The sequence below is a fragment of the Gracilinanus agilis genome, chromosome 2, assembly GCF_016433145.1.
Source record: "Gracilinanus agilis isolate LMUSP501 chromosome 2, AgileGrace, whole genome shotgun sequence".
Taxonomy (NCBI): domain Eukaryota; kingdom Metazoa; phylum Chordata; class Mammalia; order Didelphimorphia; family Didelphidae; genus Gracilinanus; species Gracilinanus agilis.
The window spans coordinates 334619839-334645639 of record NC_058131.1 but is presented as its reverse complement, the minus strand read 5'-3'; the positions used below and the strand labels follow the sequence as shown (position 1 = coordinate 334645639).

The window sequence follows — 25801 nt, the reverse complement described above, 5'->3', positions numbered from 1 at the left end:
CAGAGATAGAAATGAGAAAGGAGAGCATTCCAGGTATGGGGGGGACAGACCGCCAGGGAAGATGTCTGGAATTGGGAGTTTTGGTTAAAGAAGAAAGCTAGTGTCACTTGTTTACAGAGGAGAGAGAAAGAGAGAGATTTCGTGTTCAGAAACAGGCATGAGGTGGTGAGGGCCTAGTAGAGTGGTAGAAGTGTCAGGGGCAAGGAAGGGACATAAGTGAGAGATGTCATGAAGATAAAATTGATAGGCCTTAGTAAAAGATTGGATATGAGTAGGTAGGTAAGAGTGAGGAGTCTAGGATGACTGAGGAATTGGGAGGATGGTGGTGCCCCCATAGTAATAGGGAAGGGATAGAAGGAGAAGGGAAAGCTAGTGAGTTCAGTTTTGAATGGGTTGATTTGAAGATGTTTACAGAATTTCCAGTTCTAAATGTCTACTAGCAATTGAAGATGTGAGACTGAAGGTCATGAGAGAGATCATTTGATTTGAATCTGTGGGAACTGATGAGTTCCCAAGTGAAATGGTATGGTTGGAAAAGAGTAGACCACTTAGGACAGAGCACAATAGGACACTTATGGTTGGTGCATGTGATCTGAATGGAGATTTAAGAAAAGAGTCAGAGAAGGAGCAGTCAGATAGATAGGAGACCAGGAGAAAGGACTAAAACTTATCCGTTTTGGCTAGACAAGTTCAATTTAGTTGATCATGTAAGTGCAATATGGTTAACCCTGTACTAAGTCGGTGTCAGGGGCAGCTAGGTGGAACAGTGGATAGAACTATAAAGTTAGGAAGACCATTCTTCCTGAGTTTAAATCTAACCATAGATACTTAATAGCTGTGTGACCTAGGTAACTCACTCCTTTTGGCTTCTGTTTTCTTATCTATAAAAATGAGCTGGAAAAGGAAATGGCAAACCACTCTAGTATCTTTGCTAAGAAATTCTCAAATGGGGTCACAGTCAGACACAACTGAAAAATGATTGAAAGGTGGCCGTTATGTGGACCCCAAAAGAAGTTTAAGACTCAGTCCTTATACCAAAGAGTTAAATAATGTAACTAGGGAACATAAAAAAGATTGTGTATTGATCATGTTGCTATATAGCATGATTAAAAATCAAATGTATAATTAAGACTCCTAACTACTTTAGGAAGTCAGGAAGGGTTAAGGTCCATGGGCAGGGTTGAAGTGGTCAGAGAAGATACAGGAAGAGAGTTAACTTAAAGCCCTAATGTGGAATTTTTTTTCCCTACAAGAACAAAATATGAAAAAAACAAAAATCTTGTATTAGATGGAGCCTCATTCAAGGTACTAATAAAGATATAAAATTTATATGACTGAGACACAGCCTTCATAGAGCCTAGTCCAGTGAAACTATGGCATGGGTGCACAGAGGGTAAGGTGGACAGCTCACAGGTGGCAGAGCTGGAGGGGAGCAGAGAGCTTGGGCCATTCTGCCCCTCTCTGCACTCCAAAGAGGACATGCCTCACTTCATCCGACCAGCAGCCCCAATGGGAGTGCTTTCTCCCTCTTCTGTGTGGAGTAACTGAGGAGGGGAGGGGCACTTGGTCTGGGAGGGATGGGGGTGGGACCTGGCACTGTCTCTAAAGGGTTTGCAATCACTGGCCAAGTCCATAGATACCATATAGGGATGTGCTATGGAAAGTGAGGGTGGGAAGGACCAATCATTACTAATGGGGTATCTGAGAAAACATCTTGAGGAAGTGGGATTTTATTTGACCTTTAAAAGATGGATAGGGAACCCTTAGGTAGCACTATAGAGTGTCAGACCTATACTCAGGAGGTCCTGGGTTCAAGTAAAGACCTCAATCATTTCCTAGCTGTGTGACTCTGGGCAACTCACTTAACCTTCTATCTTAAAATGGATACTAAGACAGAAGATAGGTGGTTTGTTTGTTTGTTTGTTTAAAAGGATGAATAGGAATTCAGAAGGCAGAAAGAGGAAAGAAAGGATATTATGGGTGAAAGGAACAGTGAGTCATGGTACAAAGGCCAGAAGAAGGCAAAGATCTAAGAGAGATTAAGAGGAGATGGGTCTTGGGGTAGAGGGAAAGACTATAGTGAGCACAGGTGGGAATGATGGGAGGGGAGTGGCGGCAGGCAGGTTAAGCAGTCAGGAAGGAACCAAATACCAAGCTGAGGAATTTGGCTTTAATCCTATAGGTAGTTTTAGCAGTGGAGAATGAGAGGGTTAGTATGGAGGTGAGCAGATTTGGATATGGGCCTGGCATACTTCTGCATTGGAGACAGCTCATGGGGAAGATTCTCACAGCCTGAGGCTTAGAATGAAAAGACTCCTGCTTAGCTCTGGCTTGCTGAGAAGGGAGGCAAACGGAGGCACCTGCAGATCAGGTAGGTTGCTTGAGTTGTTATTTCTGGGCCCGGAATCACAGGTGCAGATTCAGAAGCTGGATTGTAGCCTTTGGCAGACTTGGCCAAAGAAGGGTAAACATCACCTGGTTCCTGCCACCTGCAGTGATGCCAATAATGGAGCCTTTGGCAATCCCTAAAGTGCCCTAACCTGCTTGTTCCCTTGGGCAAGACAAAACTGGTAATTGGTGCCATCTCCTCCATGTAGCTCCCCAACTGAAAGTGATTCTCTCCTTTGGTTTTCCTGAGATGTTTTGCATGAATCTCTCCTTTGTCTCATGATGTCTTGTATCTCAAATTTCTGTAGCACTTTGTTTACAAAATACTTCTTAAAACAGCTCAATTAAGTAGCTATTGCTAGAATCATTTCTCCCATTTTATAGATACTGAATGACAGAGATTACTCGATTATGTCACAAAACTAGTGGCTTAACCAAGACTTGAACTTGGGTCCCTCTATTCTGGGGAAGCTAGGTGGTAGAGTGGATAGAACACCAGTCTTGGAGTCAGGAAAACCTGAGATCAAATCTGGCTTCAGAAACTTACTAGCTAGGTGACCCTGGGCAAGTCACTTAACCCTGTTTGCCTCATCTGTAAAATAAACTGAAGAAGGAAATGACAAATTACTCCAGTATCTTTGCCAAGAAAACTCCAAATGGGATCATAAAGAGCTGGACACAACTGAAAATGACTAAACAACCCCTTACCCTAAATCTAGCATTCTTTCTACTATGCCACATTGCCTTTTATCATATTCTTCTTTTGTTATGTTTGTGTGTGCATGTTGTATCCTACCTAGTTAGATTGTAAACTCTCTGAGGGCAGAGGCTGTGGCTAGTTTTAATCTCCACTTCCTTAGCACTGAGTATGATACCTGTCCTGAAGGAGGTATATAATATGTTAACTATATTTTAAAGAGGAAATCCTAAAGTCTTTGTCTGCTAACTCCTCTCTTTGACTAGCCCAACCCCCTAGGGGTTAAGTACCCACAAGCAGCTTAGACTTTCAAGGGCTCACATAAAGATAACTGTAATTTGCCATACAAGCAAAACAGTTCCAGCCCATTGATGGTGAGGCAAGCCCATGGGGTTGGGTAGAGGAAAGTGGCAGCCGTTGACAGCTGGGGGTATTGAGGAACAGGTGTAGGTTTCAGGAGGGGTGGGAACTAAAGGCAAGCAGAGAGCCCTGAGGGCCCCTCAAAATTCTCCCCTCCTCTTCAACCCCCCAGCTGGCTTCTCCAGGAGTCAACTGACCTAGTTACTGTGCTTAGAAACAGCCTGCTTGGTTTGTTCATTTTAATCTATATACATCTCTTTCCTTTTCTGTTTCTTGAAGTTCAAAAGAAGGTATTGGGGTCCTGAGAGATTATATCCAGTGAAGGGTTGCCCCTCTTTCAGAGCACAGGACAGTGTTTAACAGGAGTGGACTTCCCTGTAGGTGGTTTGTGTGATGTGATCTACTCTGTTTCTTCTTCATATTCCTGGTTCCCCCCTGGAGAGAACAAAGACATATCCCTCCCTCCAGTTCTTTCTAAGGAGGAGCCAGCACAGCTGACAAACCTTATCCCTTGGGGTTTTAACAGAAGGACTCCTACAACCTTGAGGCTGACAGAAGGCTTTCCACTTGATTTCATCAAGCTGTGAAATGGTGTTGAAGACATAGTGCCTGAGTTCTAATTCTGGGGAAAAGTCACTTTATCTTCTCTGGATCTACAATCTATAAAAGGACAGAGCTGGACTTGATGGCTTCTAAGATTCTTTCCAGCTCAAAATTATGATCCCATGAATGACCATTTTCTAGTCCAATAGGGGCCTTGGCCTGTCTGTCTCCAGCATTCTGTTGGGGAAGATCTGCTATTGCTTAAGATCCTAAATATTTCATGGTAAAGTGTATTTGCTAACTCCCATCAGTCAACAAATATTTATTAAATGCCTACTGTATGCAAGACACTATTAGACTCGAGGGGAAATAGACGTTTAGAAAGGACCCAGTCTCTACCCCAGCTCTCATACCTGTCTGTTTTCCTTTGTCTGTCCTTCCCCTTTGAGCAGGATGGTAGTGGAAAGGATATTATTTGATTTGAAGGTGTAAATTCAAGTCCCTGCTTTGTCATTTTTTTAGCAAGTCACTTCCTTTCTCCAATCTAATTTCTTCATCTGTAAAAGGATAAGACTCTCTGAGAATTTGAGAATCAAATGAGATCACAGAATCACAAAATTTTACAATTTGAAGGGACTTCAGTGGCCTACAAACCCAACCTTACATAGTCAAAAAGAGGCTCTATTATAAGTGACAAGTGGTTATCTCTGGGAGGTGAAGACTCCCCATAAAAGGGAACTCACTACTGCCCAAGCCAGGTTTTCACTTTTTTGGACCATCCTAATTGTTTGGCTTTTTTCCCTGATATTGAAACTAAGTTTGCCCTTCTGTGACTTCTGTTCCATGCTCCTGGTTCTTCCATCTCTTGCCAAACAGAAGTCTAATCCCTTTTCTCTGTGGCAGTCCTTCAGATTCTTGGGCCACAGATATATCTCCATTGAACCTTCTCTTTCCAGACTAAACGCTCCCACTTTCTTCAACTAATAATGTATATGTGGTATTTTTTTAATTGTAAAGCAATCTAGAAATGTAAGATGGTAGATGAAATATACTGAGCTGGGCATGGAGGTCCAAGAAACAAGAACAGTAGGAAGTAACCTAGAGTTCAGCTAGGAAATGAGACCTGATAAATACAATACAAATATAAGTATAGGAGTACAAAGTAATTCAGATAAAGAAAAAGTTATTTTGAACTTTGGGAATTGGGGAAAGTTTTATGTGAACTAGACTTTGAAAAGTGAGGATGATATTCCAAATATAGACAAGCACAAACCAAAGCACTGTGGTTGAAAGGCCTTGATATGTTCAGAGAATGGTCCCAAATCTAGTTTGGTTAGAATACAGACTCTGAAGGGTGAATAGTGTGAGATCAGGCTGGCAAGGTAAAAAGTGTTCAATTTGACCTGCTTTCCTCAAGTCCTTATTTTGTGACTTTTGCCTCCAATATTCAAATGAAACTGCTCTCTCCAAAGTTCTTGAATCTCCAAATCCCATACAGTGACCTTTTTTCAATCTTCATCTACCTTGACCCTTGTAGCATTAGCATCTATCTGATTATTGTTGCTTTTTCCCCTTCTCCTGATATCCCCTCCTCCCTTTTAGCATAGTGCTCTACATTTTGTTGCTGTTCGTTCGTTTCAGTTGTGTCCAACTCGTTATGACCCCATTTGGGGTTTTCTTGGTAGAGACACTGGACTGGTTTGCCATTTCCTCCTCTAGCTCATTTTGCAGATGAGAAATCTGAGGCAATAAGGATTAAGTGACTTGCCCAGTATCACCCAGCTAGTAAGTGTCTGAGTTCAGATTTGAACTCAGGAAGAGGAATCTTTCTGACTTCAGGTCACATAAACTACCCTTATGTTCTACATAAAGTAGATGTTTAATTCAGGTTCGCTGGATTAAGTAGCTAATTTTAAGTTCTTATTTGTGGAGCACTGTTAGGTATTAGGGCAGTTAGATGGTTTAATGGATGGAGGACTCAGCCTAAAGTCAGGAAAACTCATCATCCTAAGTTAAAATCTGACCTCAGACCCTTACTAGCTGGATGACCCAGGGCAAGTCACTTAACCTTGTTTGCCTCAGTTTCCTCATCTGTTAAAGGAGCTGGAGAAGGAAATACCAAATCAGTCCGGTGTCTCTGCCAAGAAAACAACAAATGGGGTCGCATAGTCAGACCCAACTTAAAACAGCTGAACAACAACAACAACTTGTTGGGTATTGAGGATACAGAAGTGAAAAATATGGTCTCTGCCCTCAAGGAGGTGTTTTGTTTTGAACACTTGTCTTTCCATAGCAGATTTCTAGTTGAAAGAATAAGTTGTGTCCCAGTTTCTGCACTGGACTCACCATTTTGAGACCAGTATTTTGGTCCATTATTGTGATCTGAGACAAGTCATGAAATGTCTTTGCTTCTTTTTTCTTATTTATTAAGTCCCTGCTGTACTTCCCTATAGGATCATTGGGAAGGTGAAATGGGAGTGGATATGCAAGCACATTGGAAAGTCTAAAGCACTATTAGAATGCTACTGTTGCTAGTTTCCCAGCTATGGGCACTGTGGGATGTGAGGTTTCTTTTTTTCCACCTAGGCCAGCCTAGAAAGTTCCTCCTCCAGTCTCCCCCCGTTTAGTATAGTGCTCTACATTTTGTTCCTGTTCATTCATTTCAGTCTTGTCCAATTTATCACAGCCCCATTTGAGGTTTTCTTGGTAGAGATACTAGATTGGGTTGCTTGGCCTTAACTAAGAATGAAAGGACCATTTAATTCACCCTAAAAAATTTACTCTAACTACATTTCCCAGAGGCAGATGTCTCCATCTCAGCCAAAAATCCCAGTGAATGGTCCAGAAGTAGAACTTTTGGTCTTTGTCGAGGGATTCCAGGTCAAATGCTGGAAGCAATTACGGGAATCTTCATATACTGGCAAGCAGCAGGTGCAGGCAAGAGTGAGACTGGCAGCCACTCAGTGAAACTGAGAGAGATGGACAAGAACAGGCAAGAAGCCAGACCAAAACTGTTGGAGCACCTGGACAGGGTGTCTCAGATATATGTGGGGTTGGGGGTGGGATTCCACCTTAGTGTCCCAAGCCATAGGAAGGGAAGCCTGGGGAATTCCAGGGCAGAAGAGCAGAGGACAGAATTATCCATAGGTTCCTTTTTTGGGAAAGACTCCTCCTTTTCCTGAATCAACTAGCCAGTCAGCTGATATTTATTGAACTTAATAAACATTTATTAAATGTTTATGAAGATGCCCTGCGTAAGGCAATGTGCAGGACACTGGGGATCATACAAAGAAATGCAGTAACACTTCCACTAATAAAAAAAGATTTTTTTATGTTCCCAGGGAAGCCATATGATAGGAAAGACAACGCATTTAACCAGTATGGTGTATTTGAAAAAGCCCTGGAAGGGGAATCAGGAGATCTGGATTCAAATCTAGTCCAGACTTTGTAAGCCTGTACAAATTCTTCTTCTCTCTTTAAGAGCCTCATTTTCCTCATCTCTATAATAGGAATGAAATTCCTTCCCAGGGCAGTCCTTAAAGTACTATAGTAATAGTTACTGCTATTTTCTGATGACTTTTTCATTGTCAGAAACTTGATCACTAAAGGTGGAAGTAATAAAAATAGTATAGGAATGTATCCCAGGATGTAAATCATAGAATTTTCAAGTAGAACTAGCATATCATAACCCTCTAATCCATCCCCTTTATATGACAGGTAAGAAACCAAGGTTAATAAAGGTTAAGTGATTAAGCCATGGCTACCCAGGAGTTAATGCTGAGGCCAGAATTCAAACCCAGGTCTTGTGATTCCCAATTCAATGCTTTTTCCCTTATACATAGTTATTAAATGGAAATGTCCCTTAATATACCCTCTGAGAGATATTGTAAGTTAAGAGCATCAAAATCCTTGCTTTAGAAAAAGAAATGGGTTGGGGGAGTGAATCCTGGAATGACATTGACTATAATCAGTTCTGAAAGTGTAAATCACTACTCATTTTTATAGGTTCTAACTTGGGCTAGGGTCACAGAGCCATCCACTTTTCTTCCCATTCCCCAACTCCTAACTCCAAGCCATGAAGTAGCCTCCATAGTTAGGAAGATGACCCTGGATCCCAGTGAGGATTACCCAGGTGACCCACACACCACTCTAGTATCTTTCCACAGGCATGTCCAGACTTAACTGCTAGACCACAGCTTCCTTCCCTGAACTCCACCCCCCATCTCAGCTGCTTGTCATGATTTTGTGGAAGGGGTGACATCATGGGGCTGAATCGATATCATTGTACTGCTGAGTAACAGGAACAGAGAGTAGTTTCTCTCTCCCTCCCTCTTTAGAAGTGAAGAGAATGGGAAGCCTGCCTAGCCATAGGATATATTTGTTAGGCACAGTCCCTCCAGTCTAATACTTTTTTGTAGTGCTTTACATTTTATGGAACAATTCTGAAGTGGGAATACAGATATTTTCCCCCCATCCCATTTTATTGATGAGGAAAACTAAGGTTTAGTGACTTAGGAAAGTGACCTGCCACTGCTTACAACAGGCATTTGGACCCAGGTAGGCACCATACCATTCTATTGATTCTAAATTCGAGGACTTGGCTTAGCCTGGGAAGGGAAGCTCCAGGCTTAAAGGGTTCTATAGGAGAAGCAATATGATATAATAGGAATACTATGCCAAAGGAAAGATTTGCTTTCTATTTTTCCACTGCCATCCCACTGTGGAACCATAAGACATTTTGTAGATAATGTCTATGAGGTCAGACAACTGTAAGACAATTCTGCATTTAGCCTCTCTAGGCTTCAATGCCTCATTGTAAAATGGGATTACAGTATTTTGCCTGTTTGAAGCAGGGGATTGGAGTAGATTGCCTCTTGAACTCCCTTCTAATTCCAAACTCTATAACATTTTTATTTTCTTTGGGATCTGTGTGATGGGATCTTGCCTGGGCCCCTCTGTCTTTTCTGAGCACCTGCTATCTATAAGACACTCCATGAAATTCAGAGAAATATAACATGTAGTGTCTTTGAGGCTCTTACAGTCTAGCTCAGAGAAATCAGGAAGGAAAAATCCTTATGGGGTGCTGTGGTCAGGCAAAGCTTCCTGTAGGAGACAGGGCTTAATTTAGACTTTTAAGAATGAGTAGGATAAAACAGAAGGTAGGGGTTCTGGAGAAACTTGTAGGAAGAAAGGCTCAGGGGAAATTCCTTATAATCAAACAGTATGAACTTCTGACCAGTAGTATCTTCCCCCTAACATATGTCATGAGATATCAGACTTGTAGAATTCCATAACTGGAAGGAATCTTAGAATATAAAATAAAGAATGCTAGAACTAGAAGGGATTAGAATGTAAAATGTTAGAGCTAGAAAGGACCTTAGACCTCTCATTGAATGTCAGAGATGGAAGGGTCCTTGAAACATAGAACATAGAACAGGCTGGAAGGGACTTTATTAGAAGTCATCTAGTCCAAATTCATTTGAGGAAACTAAGGCTCAGAGCAGGGAAGTAATTTGCCAGAGGTCATACCTTATTATTGACAGAGTTGGAATCGGCCCAGGTTTCCTGATTTCCATTCTAGTATTTTTTCCCCAGACATATTATTTCTCATTCTTTGAGGGTCTATTCTGTGCCTTCTAATAGGACTCCATCCCCTTCTCTTCAGGGTACTGTCATTCTAACTCCCATGACCCTGCATGTGATGACAGGACATTATGTAATAAGAAAAGGATATTGGACCTAGCCTTAGGGAATGAGACAGAGGGGCCCAGGCAAGATTTCTGGTTCCTTCTGGCCTAGTTCTCTCCTATCTGCTAATTCTACATAAGTTTCCAGACTACCAGAGCCCCCATCCCCCAAGCAAACCCACTCTTCCCTGCAGCTCAGACACCATCTGTCGGGCAGAGAAAAGCTGTAGCAAGACAGCATTTGGGGAGCATTAAAAGGGCTCGTCCCAGGAATCCTAATCCTATTCCCAGCAGGTGCTAATCCTACTGTTCCTGCTTTATGCCAAAACTATAGGCTGCTCCCCATTCCTGTTATGCAGCATGATTGATACTACGAAGATGAGGCAAGACCTTTTGGGGGACCCATTTCTTAAACTTTGGACAGGACCTTTCCATGTGTCTAAGATCCAACCATGGTTCACCAAAGGTTAATTAGTCTGTAGGTTGCACCTATCCAGAAGCTCTTCAGGGGGACTGCTGCCTAGATTTTGAGTTTGGTCCAGATCATATCTAGCCAGAGCCAAGGGTTCCCCCTGTGCTCCAGCTGCTGGGCATTTTTTTTTTTTTTTTTTTTTTTTAAGAAAGAGGTAGATTTAACCCTTCAGAGCTCAGCACCAGTAACAGTCCATATCTCCAAGGAGATGATTTGGTAAATAATCATTGAGATGTTTAGAGCCACATTCCATTCTAGTAGTGAAGAGAATACAAAGATCAATTTGCCATAGATCCTTTCCTTGAGAGTACAGGAGTTAGTAAGAAAATAAAACATAGAGGCAAATAGTGCAAGACAAGTCTAAAGAATGTTCAGGGAGGTTAGAAGATAAAGAGATATCTCTAAGTTAGGGGGTTCAGGGAGGGCTCTGTGGAGAAGATGTCATTTGATCTGAACCTTTCAAGGATTGCTAGCTGTGTGACCACAGGCAATTTCATTTCTTAGGCCTTCAGTTTCTTCATTTCATAATGGGATTAGACTAAATGACTTCTAAGGCTCCTAGCTCTAAAAGCCAGTCTTGGGAGGAACAGAAAAGCCATTATAGGAAGAGAGAATAGCATGAGCAAAGCCAAGGAAGGAAGAAAATTCATACATATTGGAAAAACAATAAGTAGTCCATTTGACATATAGAAGATGTTCAGGGGAGAAGTAAAGAGATAGTCAAAAAGCATTTATAAGAATCTTGGAGCCTTGGCCAAGAAGTTTAGATTTAATTTGATGACTTGATAGGTAACAATTCCAGTGGTAAAGTTACTTGGAAACTCTACCACTGGCACCATGTCAAGTACTGGGGATACCAAGAAAAGAAAAAGAAAATCCCTATTTTCAAGGAGTCTGATGGAAGAGAGACCAGGCAAATGACTATACAAACAAGATGTATTCCAGATAAAGGGAGGGTATAAGAATTAAGGGAGAATTGGGAAAGGTTTCCCATAGAAGGTAGAATTTTATCTGGGACTTGAAGGGAAGCCAGCAGACAGAGGAAGAGAGTTCCAAGAGAGAGCCAGTAAAAATATCCCCGAGTTGGGAGGTGGTGTGTTTTGTGGGAGGAAAAGCAAGTCCAGAATCACTATATAGAAGAGTACAACATAAGAAGATTGGGCAAGTAGGAAAGATTCAGGGTACGAAGGACTTTAAAAGTCAAACAAAATTTCAAATAGGGAGCTACTGGAGTTTATTGAGTAAAGGGTGATGGTGACAGATCTGTGATTTAGGAAAGTCATTTTGCCAGCCAAATGGAGGTCGGATTGGAATGGGAAGAGATTTAAGGAAGAGAGATCAACCAGCAGATTATTGTAATAATCCAGGTGTGAGGTGATGAGAGCCTGCACTAGGGCAGTGATAGTGTTGGAGAAGAAAATGGAGAGTACATGAGAGCTGTTTTGAAGTAGAAACAACAGGCCTTGGCAACAGATTGAAAATGGGAGGTGACAGTGAGGATAACACCTAAGTTGAGAGCTTGGATGAGAAGGAGAATACTGTATCCCTCTACAGTAATAGAAAAGTTGGAAAGAGAAGAGGACTTGAGAAACAATTGTGAATTTAGTTTTAGTCTTACTGAGCTTAAGATGTGTACAGAACATCTGGTTCAAAGCTGTTGGCGATGTGAAATTGGAGATCTGGAGAGAATTCAGAGCTGGACAGGTAGATTTAAAAATCATCTACATAGAGATGATAATTGAATCCATAGGAAACAATGAGATCACTAAGCAAAATAGCATAGAGAAGAAGAGTCTCAGGACACAGTCTTAGGAGGAGACATAATTATCTGGTGTGACCAGAATGAACATCCAACAAAGAAGATTGAGAAGGAACATTCAGAAAGGGAGAAGAATCTGGAGAGGATAATATCACAAAAATCTAGAGAGGAGTGGTAGAGAAGGATGAAGAGGTGTCAAATGACCTTCTCAAACCCTTTCTCCACTGAAGGGAAGAGGGATATGAGGCAATAGTGGGTTGAATGGATCAAGTAAGGGATTTTTTTTGATATATATAAGGTATAGGCATTTTGTAGGCAGCAAGGGAGGAGTCAGACAAATTGAGAGAAAATGAGAGAGGAAGAAGTCTTCTAGAGAAGACAGGATGGAATAACATCACTTATATCACTTATATATATAATGGGGTTGGCCTTGGCAAAGAGAAGGGCCACCTCTTCATGTGAGACATAGGGCAAAGGAGGAGCTAGCAGCAGAAGCATCTGAGTGACGTGAGATGAGAAGCAAAGAAGATGGAGCTCTCAGCAAGTGAATACATTTTTTTTTCCCCAGTAAAATTTAATCCAAGGTTCTGAGTTGAATGAGAAGAGGGAGAGCAATTGGCAATTTAGGGAGGAATGACAAAGTTTGGAAAAATTGCTATAGTGAGTAGGCTATAATGAGTTAAGGAAGTGTGAAAGGATTGCCTTGCCACAGTGAAGATTCAAGTGAGATTATGTAACATAAATTCGTGGTGGACTTAAATGATTTTCTCTAGCTCCATTCAGCAACATGTTGTTAGCAGATCATAGGAAGTGATCCAAGACTGAGGCTTAGAAGGACAAAATTGGCAATAAGATAAGGCAGCAAGGGATTAGAGACAGCATTCTAGAGTTAAACTGGTTCACCTAGTGGTCAAGATGGAGAACGGAGAAGAGTGTAACTGGTGCAGGGAAAGACCCGAAGGATGGAAAGATTGGAAGGCTTGTTTCAGGACTGATGACAGGGTTGCAAGACAGAGGTAAAGGTGGAATCGCAGCAATTTATGAGTGATGAAATTTTGGAGATCATGAATTTGGAAAGGGAACACTTGATGATGGCAAGATCAAAGGGTATGACCTGGAAATCAGTCTTTTTTTTTTTGAACATTTGACAGATTTATTATTTTTGAGAATCACTTTCCTAGTCATTGAGTGTACATAGACAAAAATTGAAGTAGTCTCTGCCTTCAAGAGGCTTACGTGGGGGCCGCTGGGTAGCTCAGTGGATTGAGAGTCAGGCCTAGAGATGAGAGGTCCTAGGTTCAAACCTGATCTCAGACACTCTAGCTGTGTGACCCTGTGCAAGTCACTTAACCCCCATTGCCTAGCCCTTACCACTCTTTTTGCCTTGGAGCCAATACACAGTATTGACCCCAAGACCGAAGAAGGTAAGGGTTTAAAAAAAAAAAAAAGGCTTACATTGTAAGGAAGTGGGATACAGTATATATACAAGGAAATATAATGTAATCAAAAGTGATTTCAGAGGAAGAGATCATCAATCATAGGAATGATCAAGAGTCATCCTCTAAAATCAGCTGATTGAGATTTTAGAGAAAGCTAGAGATTCCATGAGGCAGAGACAAAAAAGAGATACTAAATTCCCAATGGGGGGAAATGATTAAAAAAAAAAATGAAAAGAGCAGAACCAAATGGTAACTGGAAGTCAGTCTTGATCAGGTAACAGATATAGATTGAATAAATCTCAAAGGAAGAATGGTTACTGAGTCTTGGTGATGGAGGGAAAGCCTCGAAGTGGTGATTAGGGAGCAAGGAGTATCTCTTGTCCTCCACCAGGACCAATAGGGGGATAGCAGGTATGAGTTTAAAAGTACCCAATGCTGGAAACAGTGGCCAGGAAAGTTCCAAGATGCTTTGGAGCAGGCAGAGAGGTAAAGTCTAACAGAATGCATGGTGGAAGGGATGAGTAGCTTTAGAGGAAAATACTGTGAGGGGAGATTGAATTGAGGGAGATGGGAATAAGAGATGGGGCAATAGGTGACAGAGAATGGGGTTTGAACAGTGACAACTTGGAGTTCAGAATCATGGGGTTGGGAGGGACATGATGGGGTGGCTATTTGTTAATTATTGAGGAATGAGGTAAGGTACATTATTATCATCTCAACCTTGAACTGGAAAGGGGAGGAGGGTATCCATTCAAAGGCAAATGCAAACAAGGCAACTGGTATAGGTAGAGCTATAGGAGGCCAAGAAGGGTGCTAGGAGTGAACTCCATGGAATGGATAACCCAGAGAGGTTAGGAAGCTTTCTCTTTTACCTGTCAAGGTCCTTTTCCATGGTGGTTCTCATTTTGATGCTCTTGAATATAAAGGTCTTTCCAAAAATGTGTTGCTGCTTTACACTAGATCTAGTGTTCTGATGCAGTCTAATCAGGACTGTGTCCAGGACTGCCCCATTTTGGCCTGGATATCCTCCCTCTCAATGCACTGTTGATCCATACTGAACTAAACCATTAGACTGTCATCTTTTTAAGACAAACTGCTATCTAGCCACAACGCCACCATTTTGTTCTTATAAAGTTAATTTTTTGGCTACAAATGTAAGACTTAGCATTTGTCCACATTAAATTTCATCTTTTTAGATTTGGCCCAGTTTAGCTTGGCAAGGCAATTTTTGAACTGAGCCAGAACAATGCAACTAGGATTTTGTCCCGCATGCTGACATCTGTTGAATGTATTTCCTCCCTCCACTCCACATTTCATCCCCCAGCAGGGAGAAGTCTTCCTGTCTCACTCCCTCACCTGGCCCCCAAGCTACCATTCCCAGGATTGCCCCTGATATGCCACCTGGTCTAGAATGAGGGATGCCAGGGATTATCAGAAAGGCAATGAATACCAGCTGCTGCTGCACCAATTACCCCTCCCCACCATACCCTTTTACAATATACACATTTTTATAAACTTAGCTGTCACTTCCTGTCCTCCCTTTTCACTATATAATTTTTTGGAAATCTCTCTATTATCAATGAATTCCCCTTCATATAAGATTGCTTCATTTCACCTTCAGAGATCTTTTGGTGCTCACTGAAACCTAACTTCTGAAGATACATTTCTTGACATCCTTTCCAAAGCTGACTGTCTGTCCTCTCTTACCCCTTGAAGCCCAAGGCCAAGAGGAAGAGTTGGCATACTCCTTATTTCCCAGTCTCCTCTTTTATAGTGTACTCCATCCTATTCATAGCCCTATTACTTTCATCTGCAGACTTCCAAGTTAACTCTTCTCCCCTTCATAATAAGTTTAATGCATGGTTCACAGTTGTCTTCTCTACCCTGGCCTCCCATTTCTTCAGTGTCCTGTTTTCTTAGACCCACTCTGCTTTACTGAATTTTTCTCGTTACTAAAATTACCAGTTTTAACCATGTTTAGATCTTGATTTTTTCAAATAATGAGGTAATTTATCTCCAGTTTTGTATTGTTTATAAATTTGATAGACATGTTGTCGATACTTTTATCCAAGTCATAGATAAGAAACACATCACTCAGCCCGAGCCACTCCTCTTCGAAGATGACATTGACAGATATGATAATTCTTCCATTCAATGATTTCTGGATCCACTTACCTCTACTATTTTTCTAATCCATATTCTCTATCCTTTCTCCATTGATATTTTGCTAATTTTCGTTCAAATGTCTGCTGAAATCTAGGTAAAGGTTTCTGTTTCATTTCTATGATTGTTTAGTCTAGTAATCGGCTCAAAAAGGAAATGAGGCTAGTCTGACCTACCTTTTTCTTAATGAAGCTATACTGATTCTCTCTGATCACTTCCTTTTCTCTACGAATATTCACTACCTCTTTAGTAACATGTTCTATAGTTTTACCCAAAAGCAAAGTCCAACTCATCAGTCTATAAATTTCGATTTTTTTTTCTTATTTTTGAAACTTAAAACAATATTTTAGGTTTCAACACTCTTTGAGCTATTTTTGTTCATACTTTTCCAATTCAAAGATTATTCCTCTTGGTAAATGAAAAAATGAATTGAGCAGCTTTACTTATCTCCACCATTTGCTGTTTTCATTCCATTCTTTCCAACCTCCCTCCTGAAGTTGTACTGACTCTTCTTGTAGCCTCCTGTTTTTTCTCCCTACATATCTGCCACAATGACACCTTCCTTTTTTTTGGCATTGGCTTTCTTTGCCAGGCTCATTCTCAGCATTAGTGTTCCTGAAACAATTCTTATAGGACTCTGCCATATTTTAATATTCATCCAGTTACCTGCCCTTCCTTCTGTCTTTATACATGTGCTTTAAGCAACCAATTAAACAAGTAGTTCCCATAGTGTCATCTGCAGGTCATAAGAGGTATGGTTTTACATAGTTTAAAGATGTATCTCCTTTGGTATCAGTATGCATAGTCCTGGTCTTAAAATGCCAAAGGCAAAAGAGAACTTGGAACAAAGACAGTCATATCTAGAAGAAACCATAGAGGTCAAGAGAGGATAAGAGATGCTCTGAAAACCTGGGAAAGGCTGTAGAACGAACATCTGTTATGAAAGAAACAGACTATACATTTGTATTAGTACTTTAAAATTTTATTTGTTTTTATTTTCCGTTCTAAATTCTCTCCCTCTAGCACTTCTTCCCCCATCCATTGAAAGACAAAAAAATGATAGCCATTATCATATAGTGCTTTTTTTTAAAAAACTCTAACCTTCTGTCTTAGAATTAATACTGTGTATTGAAGAGTGGTAAGGACTAGGCAAGGCAACAACTAGTTAAGAACTAGGGTTAAGTGACTTACCCAGGGTCACATAGCTGGGAAGTGGCTGAGGTCAGATTTGAACCCAGGACCTCCTGTCTCTAGACCTTGCTTTCAATCCACTGAGCCACCCAGCTGCCCCCTATATAGTACTTCCAAAAAAAATTTAAAGCATTTTAACTTGTAGTAAATATGTTTTATCTCTAATTACAGATGGAGGAAATGAAATTTAGAGGGATGAAGTGAATTGCCCCAAGTCACACAGTGAGTTAATGACAGAATTAGCTCAGACCCAGGCCTCTTCATTCCCAAATCACCATGCTATTCCATCAAGAACAAAAAACCCAGAAGTATCTAGAATCCAAAGAAATGCCATATGAAGAGCCTTCTGTAGAGGAAAAAGAACTCTGGTTTGAACATTAACCCTGCTAAAACCGGCTCTGTTTTCATTGTGACCGTTGGCAAGTTATTTCACATTTCTGAACCTATTTTCTTCATCTCTGAATACAGGGCCTGGACTCCATGATCTCTATGGTCTTTCCTAGTTGGAATTCCTATGAAATTTTGATACCTTTGGGGAAAGGTAGTAGGCTGAAATACCCAGGCCTTAAAGGCAGGTGGTTTTTTTTTGTTGTTGTTGTTGTTGTTTGGAAATTTGCATTGGTTGCCTTTTGTTTCTATATTATTTACATTTACATTATTATAGCTCTCCCTAGAGCCTTTCTTTATCAAAGAGTAGGGGAGAAACCTTTTATAAAACTAACCAACACCTCAAAAAATGGCTTATTTGTAGTGTTCTACACCCATAGTCCCCATTTCTGAAAAGAAAGAAGTTTCCTTATCATAGTTTTTCTTTGGGGCCAAATTTGGTTATAATAATTTCCCAATATTATTATTATTGTTTTAAATCCTTAACTTCTATCTTAAAATTGATACTAAGTGTCAGTTCCAGGGTAGATGAGGGTTGAGAGTTAGGCAATTTTAGGGTTAAGTGACTTGCCCAGGGACACACAGCTAGAATGTGTCCGAGGTCAAGTTTGAACCCTGAATGTCTCCAGGCCATGCTCTATCCACTAAGCCACTTAGCTGCCTTCCCAATACTATTTATTTTTTTGGTTGTTCTTTCCTTTTATGTTGTTATAGTTACCATGTAAATTGTTTTTCTGGTTCCACTTCACTTTGCTTCAGTTCATGACAGGTTTCCCCTTCTATATTCATCACATTTGCCATTACTTATAGTACAATAATAATCCTTTATATTCTTATACTTTGAGATAGATAGAGCCCCAGGGCTGGAGTCAGAAAGACCAGAGTTCAGAACAGACCTCCTACTGTTTGCCTCAGTTTCCTCAGTGCCTGACATGTTTTAAGTGCTGAATAAATGCTTATTCCCTTCCTTGTACTACAACCTGTTGAGCCATTCCCCATTCAGTTGGCTTCTTTAGTGAGGGAATCCCCCAAAGGAAGGAAAAAAATGGGAAACTGTGGAAGTAGATCTAGGCTAGTCATTCGGTTATACTCTCCACCCCCCACTTTGGGAGCCCAGCTCAGCTTCTTTCCTGTGATACTTGCACTAAAGCTATTGGATCCCCTAACCCACTCTGGACTGAGGTACTGAGGAAAAGCAAACTGAAATCCCTGATATTTATCTTTGAAGGTAGTCAACCATGGAGTTGGAGCACATCTATCGTGGGCATGACAGTTATAACCAGCCCAACTTAATAGCCCTCTGCACCTGCAGCAACATGGGCTAACACCTATGGGAGACCTGGCCTTTGGACTGAGCAATCAAAGAACGGGTCAAGCGAGCAGATCACATCAGGAATAGGCAAAAGAATCTGGGTTGTCTGCCATGGGGACAGGGGTGAGCAAAGGAAGAGAGATCTAGAATGTCAGGTCTTTTGTTAAAGGTGATGGTTTTAGGCTTCTCTTCTCCTAATTGGTAATTTGTACCAATATCATCTATAGCTTTAGTACTGGCCATGCCTCCTGGCTGTAGTCAGAGCCATCTGAGTGAATTGGGAGAAACCAGGAAGGTGCCTGAATACTACCTTGGCTCAGTGGCAAATAGACAGGACCTTTATGTAGAAGCTAGCCACTCTCTCTATGGACTGGTCTGCTTTCCTCCTTACTCCTTCTCTGCCAAACCTACCCCGTTCCCATCCCCCCACAGCTGTCTGGTGTTTGTGGGGTGGAAGATGTTTCCTTTGGGACCAACCCTGTTTTCATTTCTACTCTCAGCTGTCTGGCCTCCCAGGACTTCACCTGCAGGTTTGTGCATGCCCGTTCCCCACGACAAGAGCCCCAGAGGACTCGGCAGTCCTGGTATACTAATTCGGCAGGCTTTTGTTCTTGTCAGCAATGCCCCCTGGCTCTTTGCCTGGCTTGGAGGAGGGCATTATCAGCCCTTTAGGCTCCTTGCCACCTAGCCTAGCCATCCCCACCAGGAGAGCTCTATTCTTTTGTTTCTCATAACTCAGGTTAAATGAGAATATGTGTGTGTAGAGAGAGAGTCAAAAGAATTATTATTAGATTACTTCTAAAGACTTTCCAGCCTTTAAATTTTTCTTTCAGAGTAAACCCATGTAGGAGTCTGTGAGCCCTGTGGTGGTGAACCATAAAAGGGGGGGTTGACCATGAGTTATATGCATCTTTTCTCTCCCCTTGCCTGATAGATCCTTTCTTTTCTTATCTGTGACTTTGAAGCCTAGCTGGCAAGTTGTTTTTTGCTACCATAAAGCTAACAGGAATTGCACTGTTGTACTTTCCATAGTTTGCTGGGACTGTAAGGAAATATCTGAAAGCCCCAAAGTGTAGCTTGCATAATTCTTCCTGTGATTCCATAGACAGGACCAGTCATCCCACAACGGTTAGCTAATAGCCTTACCTTCCCTTGTTCACCTTCTGAAAAAGATAATTAATGATCAAAGTGACTTACTTTAGAGTTCCTCTAAACACTGTGGAAAAAGGCAAGGAGAGTGGGAACTGAGTGAAACTATGTTGGCACTACATGGCTAAAAGTCACCTCCTCCACATGCACTAGGATTACCTACATTTGCCACCTCTTCCATTAACTGTCCCTCAGCCCCATAGAATGTTGGACCTGGAAGAGTATTAGAGCCAAGGGGCACTTTAGAATGGAGAATATTAAAACCTATCTGCTCAATTCATTCAACAAGCGTTTATTAATCTCCGATTAAATGTACTGTGCTTGATGTTAGGGGCTCACAGGCAAAGAAATAATAGCTACTCTCAGGGAGCTTATGTTCCATTAGGGGCAAAATAACACACACCAGCAATTAAATACCAAATTATTTGTACAGAGGAAGGTACCATGATCGGCTACTAGAGGGGTTCACCATAGGCTTTCTGTGGGAAGGCGCACCCAAGCTAAACCTTGAATGATGATGGGATTCTAGAAGGTAGAGTGGAGGGGGGTGCATTGCTGCCCTTGGGCCCCACGTGGTTGGCTTGAAGTTTGGAAATATCAGTTTGGCAGCTGTGTGGACAATATAGGTTGGAGAAAGGATCCACTGGGTTTGGGGAGGTCAGTTAATAAAGCTAGTTGCATTAGTCCACAAAAGAAGCTATATGAACCCCACGAGTGAAGGGAACTAGACAGATGAAATATAACTGCTGCTGGGAAATCTGGCCAATTTCTTGAGTTTGGGAGTTCTGAGATGTAGTGGGCTAAACTGAGAGGCATCAACACCAAGTAGATATTAACGTGGTGAGCTCCTGGCTTCAGGAATTGTCAGCTTGCTTCAGGTGGGGCAAACCAGCCCAGTTCAAAAGTGGAGCAGTTCAAAGTTCCTATGCTGACCTAGCCCAGCAGAACTGGGCCTTTGGGAAGCTTTTGCATTTCCAGTCTGGGCAAGATAATAGGATCGGTTGTTGTTCTCTTGTCACCAATTTCTCACTTTCATAATCTGTTTTATTTTATTGTTTTTGTTTTTTTAAACCCTTAACTTCTGTGTATTGGCTCCTAGGTGGAAGAGTGGAAAGGGTGGGCAATGGGAGTCAAGTGACTTGCCCAGTGTCACACAGCTGGGAAGTGTCTGAGGCCAGATTTGAACCTAGGACCTCCCATCTCTAGGCCTGAGTCTCAATCCACTGAGTTACCCAGCTGCCCTTCATAATCTGTTTTTTTTTCCTTTAATAATTTTTATTTTTTAGAATAGTTAACATGGTTACATGATTCATGCTCTTACTTTCCCCTTCACCACCACCCTCACTTCCCCACCCACCCCCCCCAATAGCCGACGCATAATCTGTTTTAACATAAAAGTTTTAGTATTTTCTTTAGACGTTTGGGAAGCCAGTGTTTTCTATGTCTGACTTAAAATAATAAGTATCTGGGACTGGGAGGTTCCAAATTGGGCTGGAAATTGAAAATCCTTGGTTCCTCTCTGCCCTCTGTCACTAATTAATCAACCATTAGGGATGGAATATATGTTAAAGAAGATCAGCTAGTCCAAACCCCTTCCTCTCTTCTCCTCTCCAGCCCCCCAGATGAGTGGGTTCATTTGTAGGAGGAGGAAATGGAAATACAGAGAGATGAATTAATTGGGTTCACCAGGTTAGCTAGTAGAGAGCTCAGTAGCAGGTTTAAGCCATTTTTTCCCTACCTCTTTACTTCAACAAACACCTATTGAGCGAGCTCTTACTGTGTGCTAGGCACTGTAGCGATAGAAGGTAAAAAACCAAATAGTTCTTCCTGAGAAGCAATTTACATTCTATTTTTTTTTTTTTTTAATTTTAAACCCTTAACTTCTGTGTATTGACTTATAGGTGGAAGAGTGGTAAGGGTAGGCAATGGGGGTCAAGTGACTTGCCCAGGGTCACACAGCTGGGAAGTGTCTGAGGCTGGATTTGAACCTAGGACCTCCCGTCTCTAGGCCTGGCTCTCAATCCACTGAGCTACCCAGCTGCCCCCGACATTCTATTTTAATACTAAGTAATCTGGAGCTGGAATAGTTTAAGTAACTTGCCCTACATCATTTAGTCACTTCAGTCAAACTGAGATGAAAGTAGAATCCAGATCATATGACTGTATTTTCCCACTAAGTCTATTTTTCAAGGCCTAATTCAAATATCCTCATTGTCAGGAAGTCTTCTCTAATTTCCCCCAATTCCTAAACAGTTCTGTGCCTCAGCTTCCTTATCTGTAAAACCAAGTTGATCTCTCATTTCTGTGACAACCTGTAGGGACAGAATGTGACTAAGGGAGTGTAATATCATGTGTGAGCCAGGGAAGCTTTGATGGCCTTGGGAAACAAACCATCCACAAGTTGTTTGTTGCTAATGGGCTGTAAACAGTGAACCTTACTCTGGTTGGCCTACTGATTACACTGACTCTTGACATGCAAGGGACCTTCCTTCCTATCTTAGACATCTCTGTTTCTTCGTCTTCAAGGGAAAAACAAGCCAGAGGAGAAGGAATCAGAAGGTTGGTAGAAGCTGGAATGTAGGAAATGCAATATTTTGAGCCTCTCTCAATGCTCCCTAATTTTGAGGGGTTTTTTGTTTGTTTGACAAAAAGAAGTGATGAGGCTTGGGAAAGAGAATGGTGTTAACAAAGATTTGCTGGTATCTGTGGGTTCCAGAGCTATTACCATCAGCTCAGGAATTCCAAACATTTTCCATCAGATAAAGGTGACTGAAAATATCCCAACTTGCCTGGGCTAGTCTGAGCTAGTGCTGGGGCAAAAAGGTCTTAGTGACACAGTCAGGCCAGGCTGCTGTCCAGAGCACCCTGGGGAGCCTTGTGTACATGTATGTAGAAAAAAGGCAACTTCCCACGGCCTGCCTCAGCCTCCAAGAAATATTGCTTGTAATTTCTAGAACAGGGAGTCCAGAAAGCTTCATTCTAAGCCTCCAATTCAGTCATCTGTGAAAAGAGGGATTAGAGTAGAGGATTTCTAAGGATACTAGGATGGAATCAGAAGGAACTTTTAGATATCATCTGATTTCAAACCAGCATTTTATAAATGAAGAGATGACCCAAAGGCCCCTAAGGAATTTGTCCAAAGAAACAAACTAGTATCAGAGCTAAGATTTGCAACTGAAACTCCAGCCTTCTGATCTCAGCTCCAGTGTTTTTTCCACTAGACCACCCAGTTTCTAATTATTTGGTGCTATCTTTCTGAGGGTCCCTTCCAACTCTAACAAATGATTATAGTGAACCTTTGTGGAGTTGGGGGAGAGTTTGCCAAGTATTATGACATCATTCATTTGGCTTCGGATGGGGAGAAGGCATAACAGAGAAGTGAGAAAAATATATTCTCTGATGCATTCTACTAATATTATGAATCTTTTATTTTATGATACAGAGAGCCATTGGGAAGGTTTAGGTTATTTATTAGTCCTTCATATCTTAGATCAAAACATTTTGATTTTAGAATATTGGAGCTGAAAAATCATCCTGTCTAGTTACTTAATTTTGCAAAGAAGGAAACTGAGACCCAGAGGAGACACAAAGTAATTTGCCTAAAGTTCACAATCATAGCTCTGGCACTAGAACTCAGGTAGAGCCAGAGATTATAGATTTTAGAACTGGAAGGGGGGAGGGACCTTGGAGGTCTTTTACTACAATATACTCATTTTATGGATGAAGAATTTGAGGCCCAACTAATCTTCTGACTCTTTTTTACCATGTGATTTTTTTTTCCATGTCACAAACACTTGGTCATGATCAACCATGATGAAAATGAGGGTAATAAAGCAGAGTCAGAGCAGAATTGGGGGAAAAGTTAAACCTGAGTGAGGCACTGGCACAGAGGATAAACTGATCAGCCAGAGAAAAACTCTGATGGCCTCTCAATCCCTGGGTAGAAGACCCCCGAAGGAATAAGAAGTACCTAGAAAAAGAGGTTGAGAGAGTGCCATTTTCCCTCTCTTACCCACTGAGTTTCCAGGTATCTTGCTTACAGAATAGAACATGTGTTTAAAGGGTCTCTGGGCTTCCTACCTTTTTCCAAGTTGGCAAGGTAGTTTCACAGAATATAGAACTGAGAAGAAACAGAGAAAGAACAGATCTTTCTTTTGTGTTTCATTTCCCCAGAAGAGACTAATCCACTGACAAATATTTTTTGTGAGAAATATACTTAAAACCAAGTCCTTTTTAAATTGAGGAAACAAGATACAGGAGAAACTAAAGTATTAAATTGATAGGATCATAAGATTTAGGGTTTGAAGGGGGCTTAAATATCTAGTTAAAAATCCCTCATTTCATAATTGAGGAAACAAAGTCCCAAGGAAGAACGATTACTTGTGAGATGGGCAATAAATAGCAGAGCTCAGATTTGAACCCAGATCTATTATCTCTAGATCCAGTGTTCATCCTACTACATATAGCCTATTTGAGCTATTCTTTCCAAGAAGAAAATAAGAAAAAAGATAATTCATTATTGTAAGGCAAATCGCTTTGTTCTTAGGACATAAAATGCCTCAACTGGGAGGGGCGTTAGAGGCCTTCTCTTCCAACTACCTCATTGTTCAGATGAGGAAACAGGCCCAGAGAGGAAAGCATTTTTTATCTTTTGGCCCCTCACACACATGTCATCATGGCTTGCCCTATGTCTCCCCACTCAGAGTGCCCTTCATTCATTACACTTCCTGGGCTGGACATTGACAAATTTAGGCTTGGCATAAGTAGGAGTAAAACCGTAAAGTTGTCAAGCTAGCCTTCTTGAGGACCTGCTGCAGATTCTGAAACACCGGCTGTATGGATTCTGAACACTGTCTGTACTGCCTGATAGCTCTCTATCTTCTCTTCCCTCTCCCCTCCCCCATTTCCTTTTCCAAGAAATGAGAATGCCAAGTGTGGGCGGCTTCTCAGAATTAATTGGGTAGAGATGGGGGAAGGGGGAGGGTAGCTGCCAACCTCAGAGCTGGGGAAAGATAGCCATGAGAGGCCTGTCTCATTACCTACCAAGAAACTCTTCTGCGGGTGTTCCCCAGGTACAGTTTGCCCTGGTTTCCATAGTAACCTCTGAACCCTTCCCCCAAAGTCCTCTAGACATAATAGTCCTCTGGAGAAAAGCTACTCCATTCTAATTCTCCCCCTCCCCCCCAAAAAATAAGAAAACAAAACAAACTTCCAGTCTTGCTGGAACGTGGAACTTGGTGTGTTTCACTTGAAGAGCCTTAGAGGTGTGTATGTGTAGTGGAAAATGCCTTAGACTTGGGAGTTTTACCAACCAGAATTGGAGTATTACTAGAGTACTGCTATTCACTAGCTTTGTGACCTCAGATAGGTCCTTTCCTCTATCTGAGCTCCTATTTCTTCATTTGAAAAATGATCAGATTGGACTAAATGATGTTCAGCATCATTTCTAGCTCTAGTCTTGAGACAGTGAGTCACTTGGTGATATCCCTGACCATCTCATTTGTTAGGAGTATTAAAGAGATGCTCCATTTCCCCTTTTCCCACTCTCTTCCTGCTGTCTCCCAAGACTCTCCTAACATAGTCTTTCATAAACCCAGTGGACATTATCATCCCTTTGTTCAAAAGGAAGGAGCCCAGAAAGGGGAAATGACTCAGTGAGTGACACAGCCTTCATGTTGGCCTTAAGATTACAAGGATGTGTGAGAGTTCTCTGCCTGCCACCCCCACCTCCAGGCTATTCCTCTTCCCAAACTACTTCTTCCCAAAAATAGCCTTCTGGAAGGAAACCCAGCCCCCTCCAGAACCACCCAAGAGGAAGGACAGGCTGATTTGTTCCCTGATGGTGATGTGGAGAAGAGGAATATTTTATTTTCCCTTCTCTCTTCTCTATTGAATATTTTTTCTATGTCAGTCATTCTCACTCTATCTTCTGAGGCTTAGTCAATCAACTTTGTTCCCACCAAAACCCACCTGACTTGACTGTGACCCTCCATACCAGGAAGAACACTTTATATTCAACAGATTTGGGGAACTACCAGATAAGTTGTTTGTTTTTCACTGGCAAAGCAGCTGTGGATCCAGGTGAGGAAAGTCCCATACTTGATGGTACTGCAAAATGCCCTGAACTCTAGGTGAGATCTGAGTTCATTCTTGGCTTGTCCACTCACTAATTGGGTGTCCTGGAGCAAGTTGCTTCTCCCTGAACCTCAGATTAAATAGGCATTATCATTCTATTTCTACCTCACAGGGCTATT

At 41.5% G+C, this 25801-nt stretch overlaps 1 protein-coding gene across 4 annotated transcripts in view; it reads left to right on the top strand.

Annotated features, from left to right (window-relative positions):
* BCL2L1 (BCL2 like 1) overlaps positions 1 to 25801 on the top strand; it is a 46314-nt gene that overhangs the window by 12461 nt on the left and 8052 nt on the right. The window contains exon 2 of one of the 4 annotated variants that reach the window (XM_044664290.1): positions 16871 to 16909. The exons of the other annotated variants lie outside the window; for them this stretch is intronic. Coding sequence (XP_044520225.1) covers positions 16871 to 16903 — 33 coding nt within the window. The 3' untranslated portion in view covers positions 16904 to 16909. Of the gene's footprint in view, positions 1 to 16870; positions 16910 to 25801 lie in introns of those variants that run through there. 4 annotated transcript variants of the gene reach the window in all.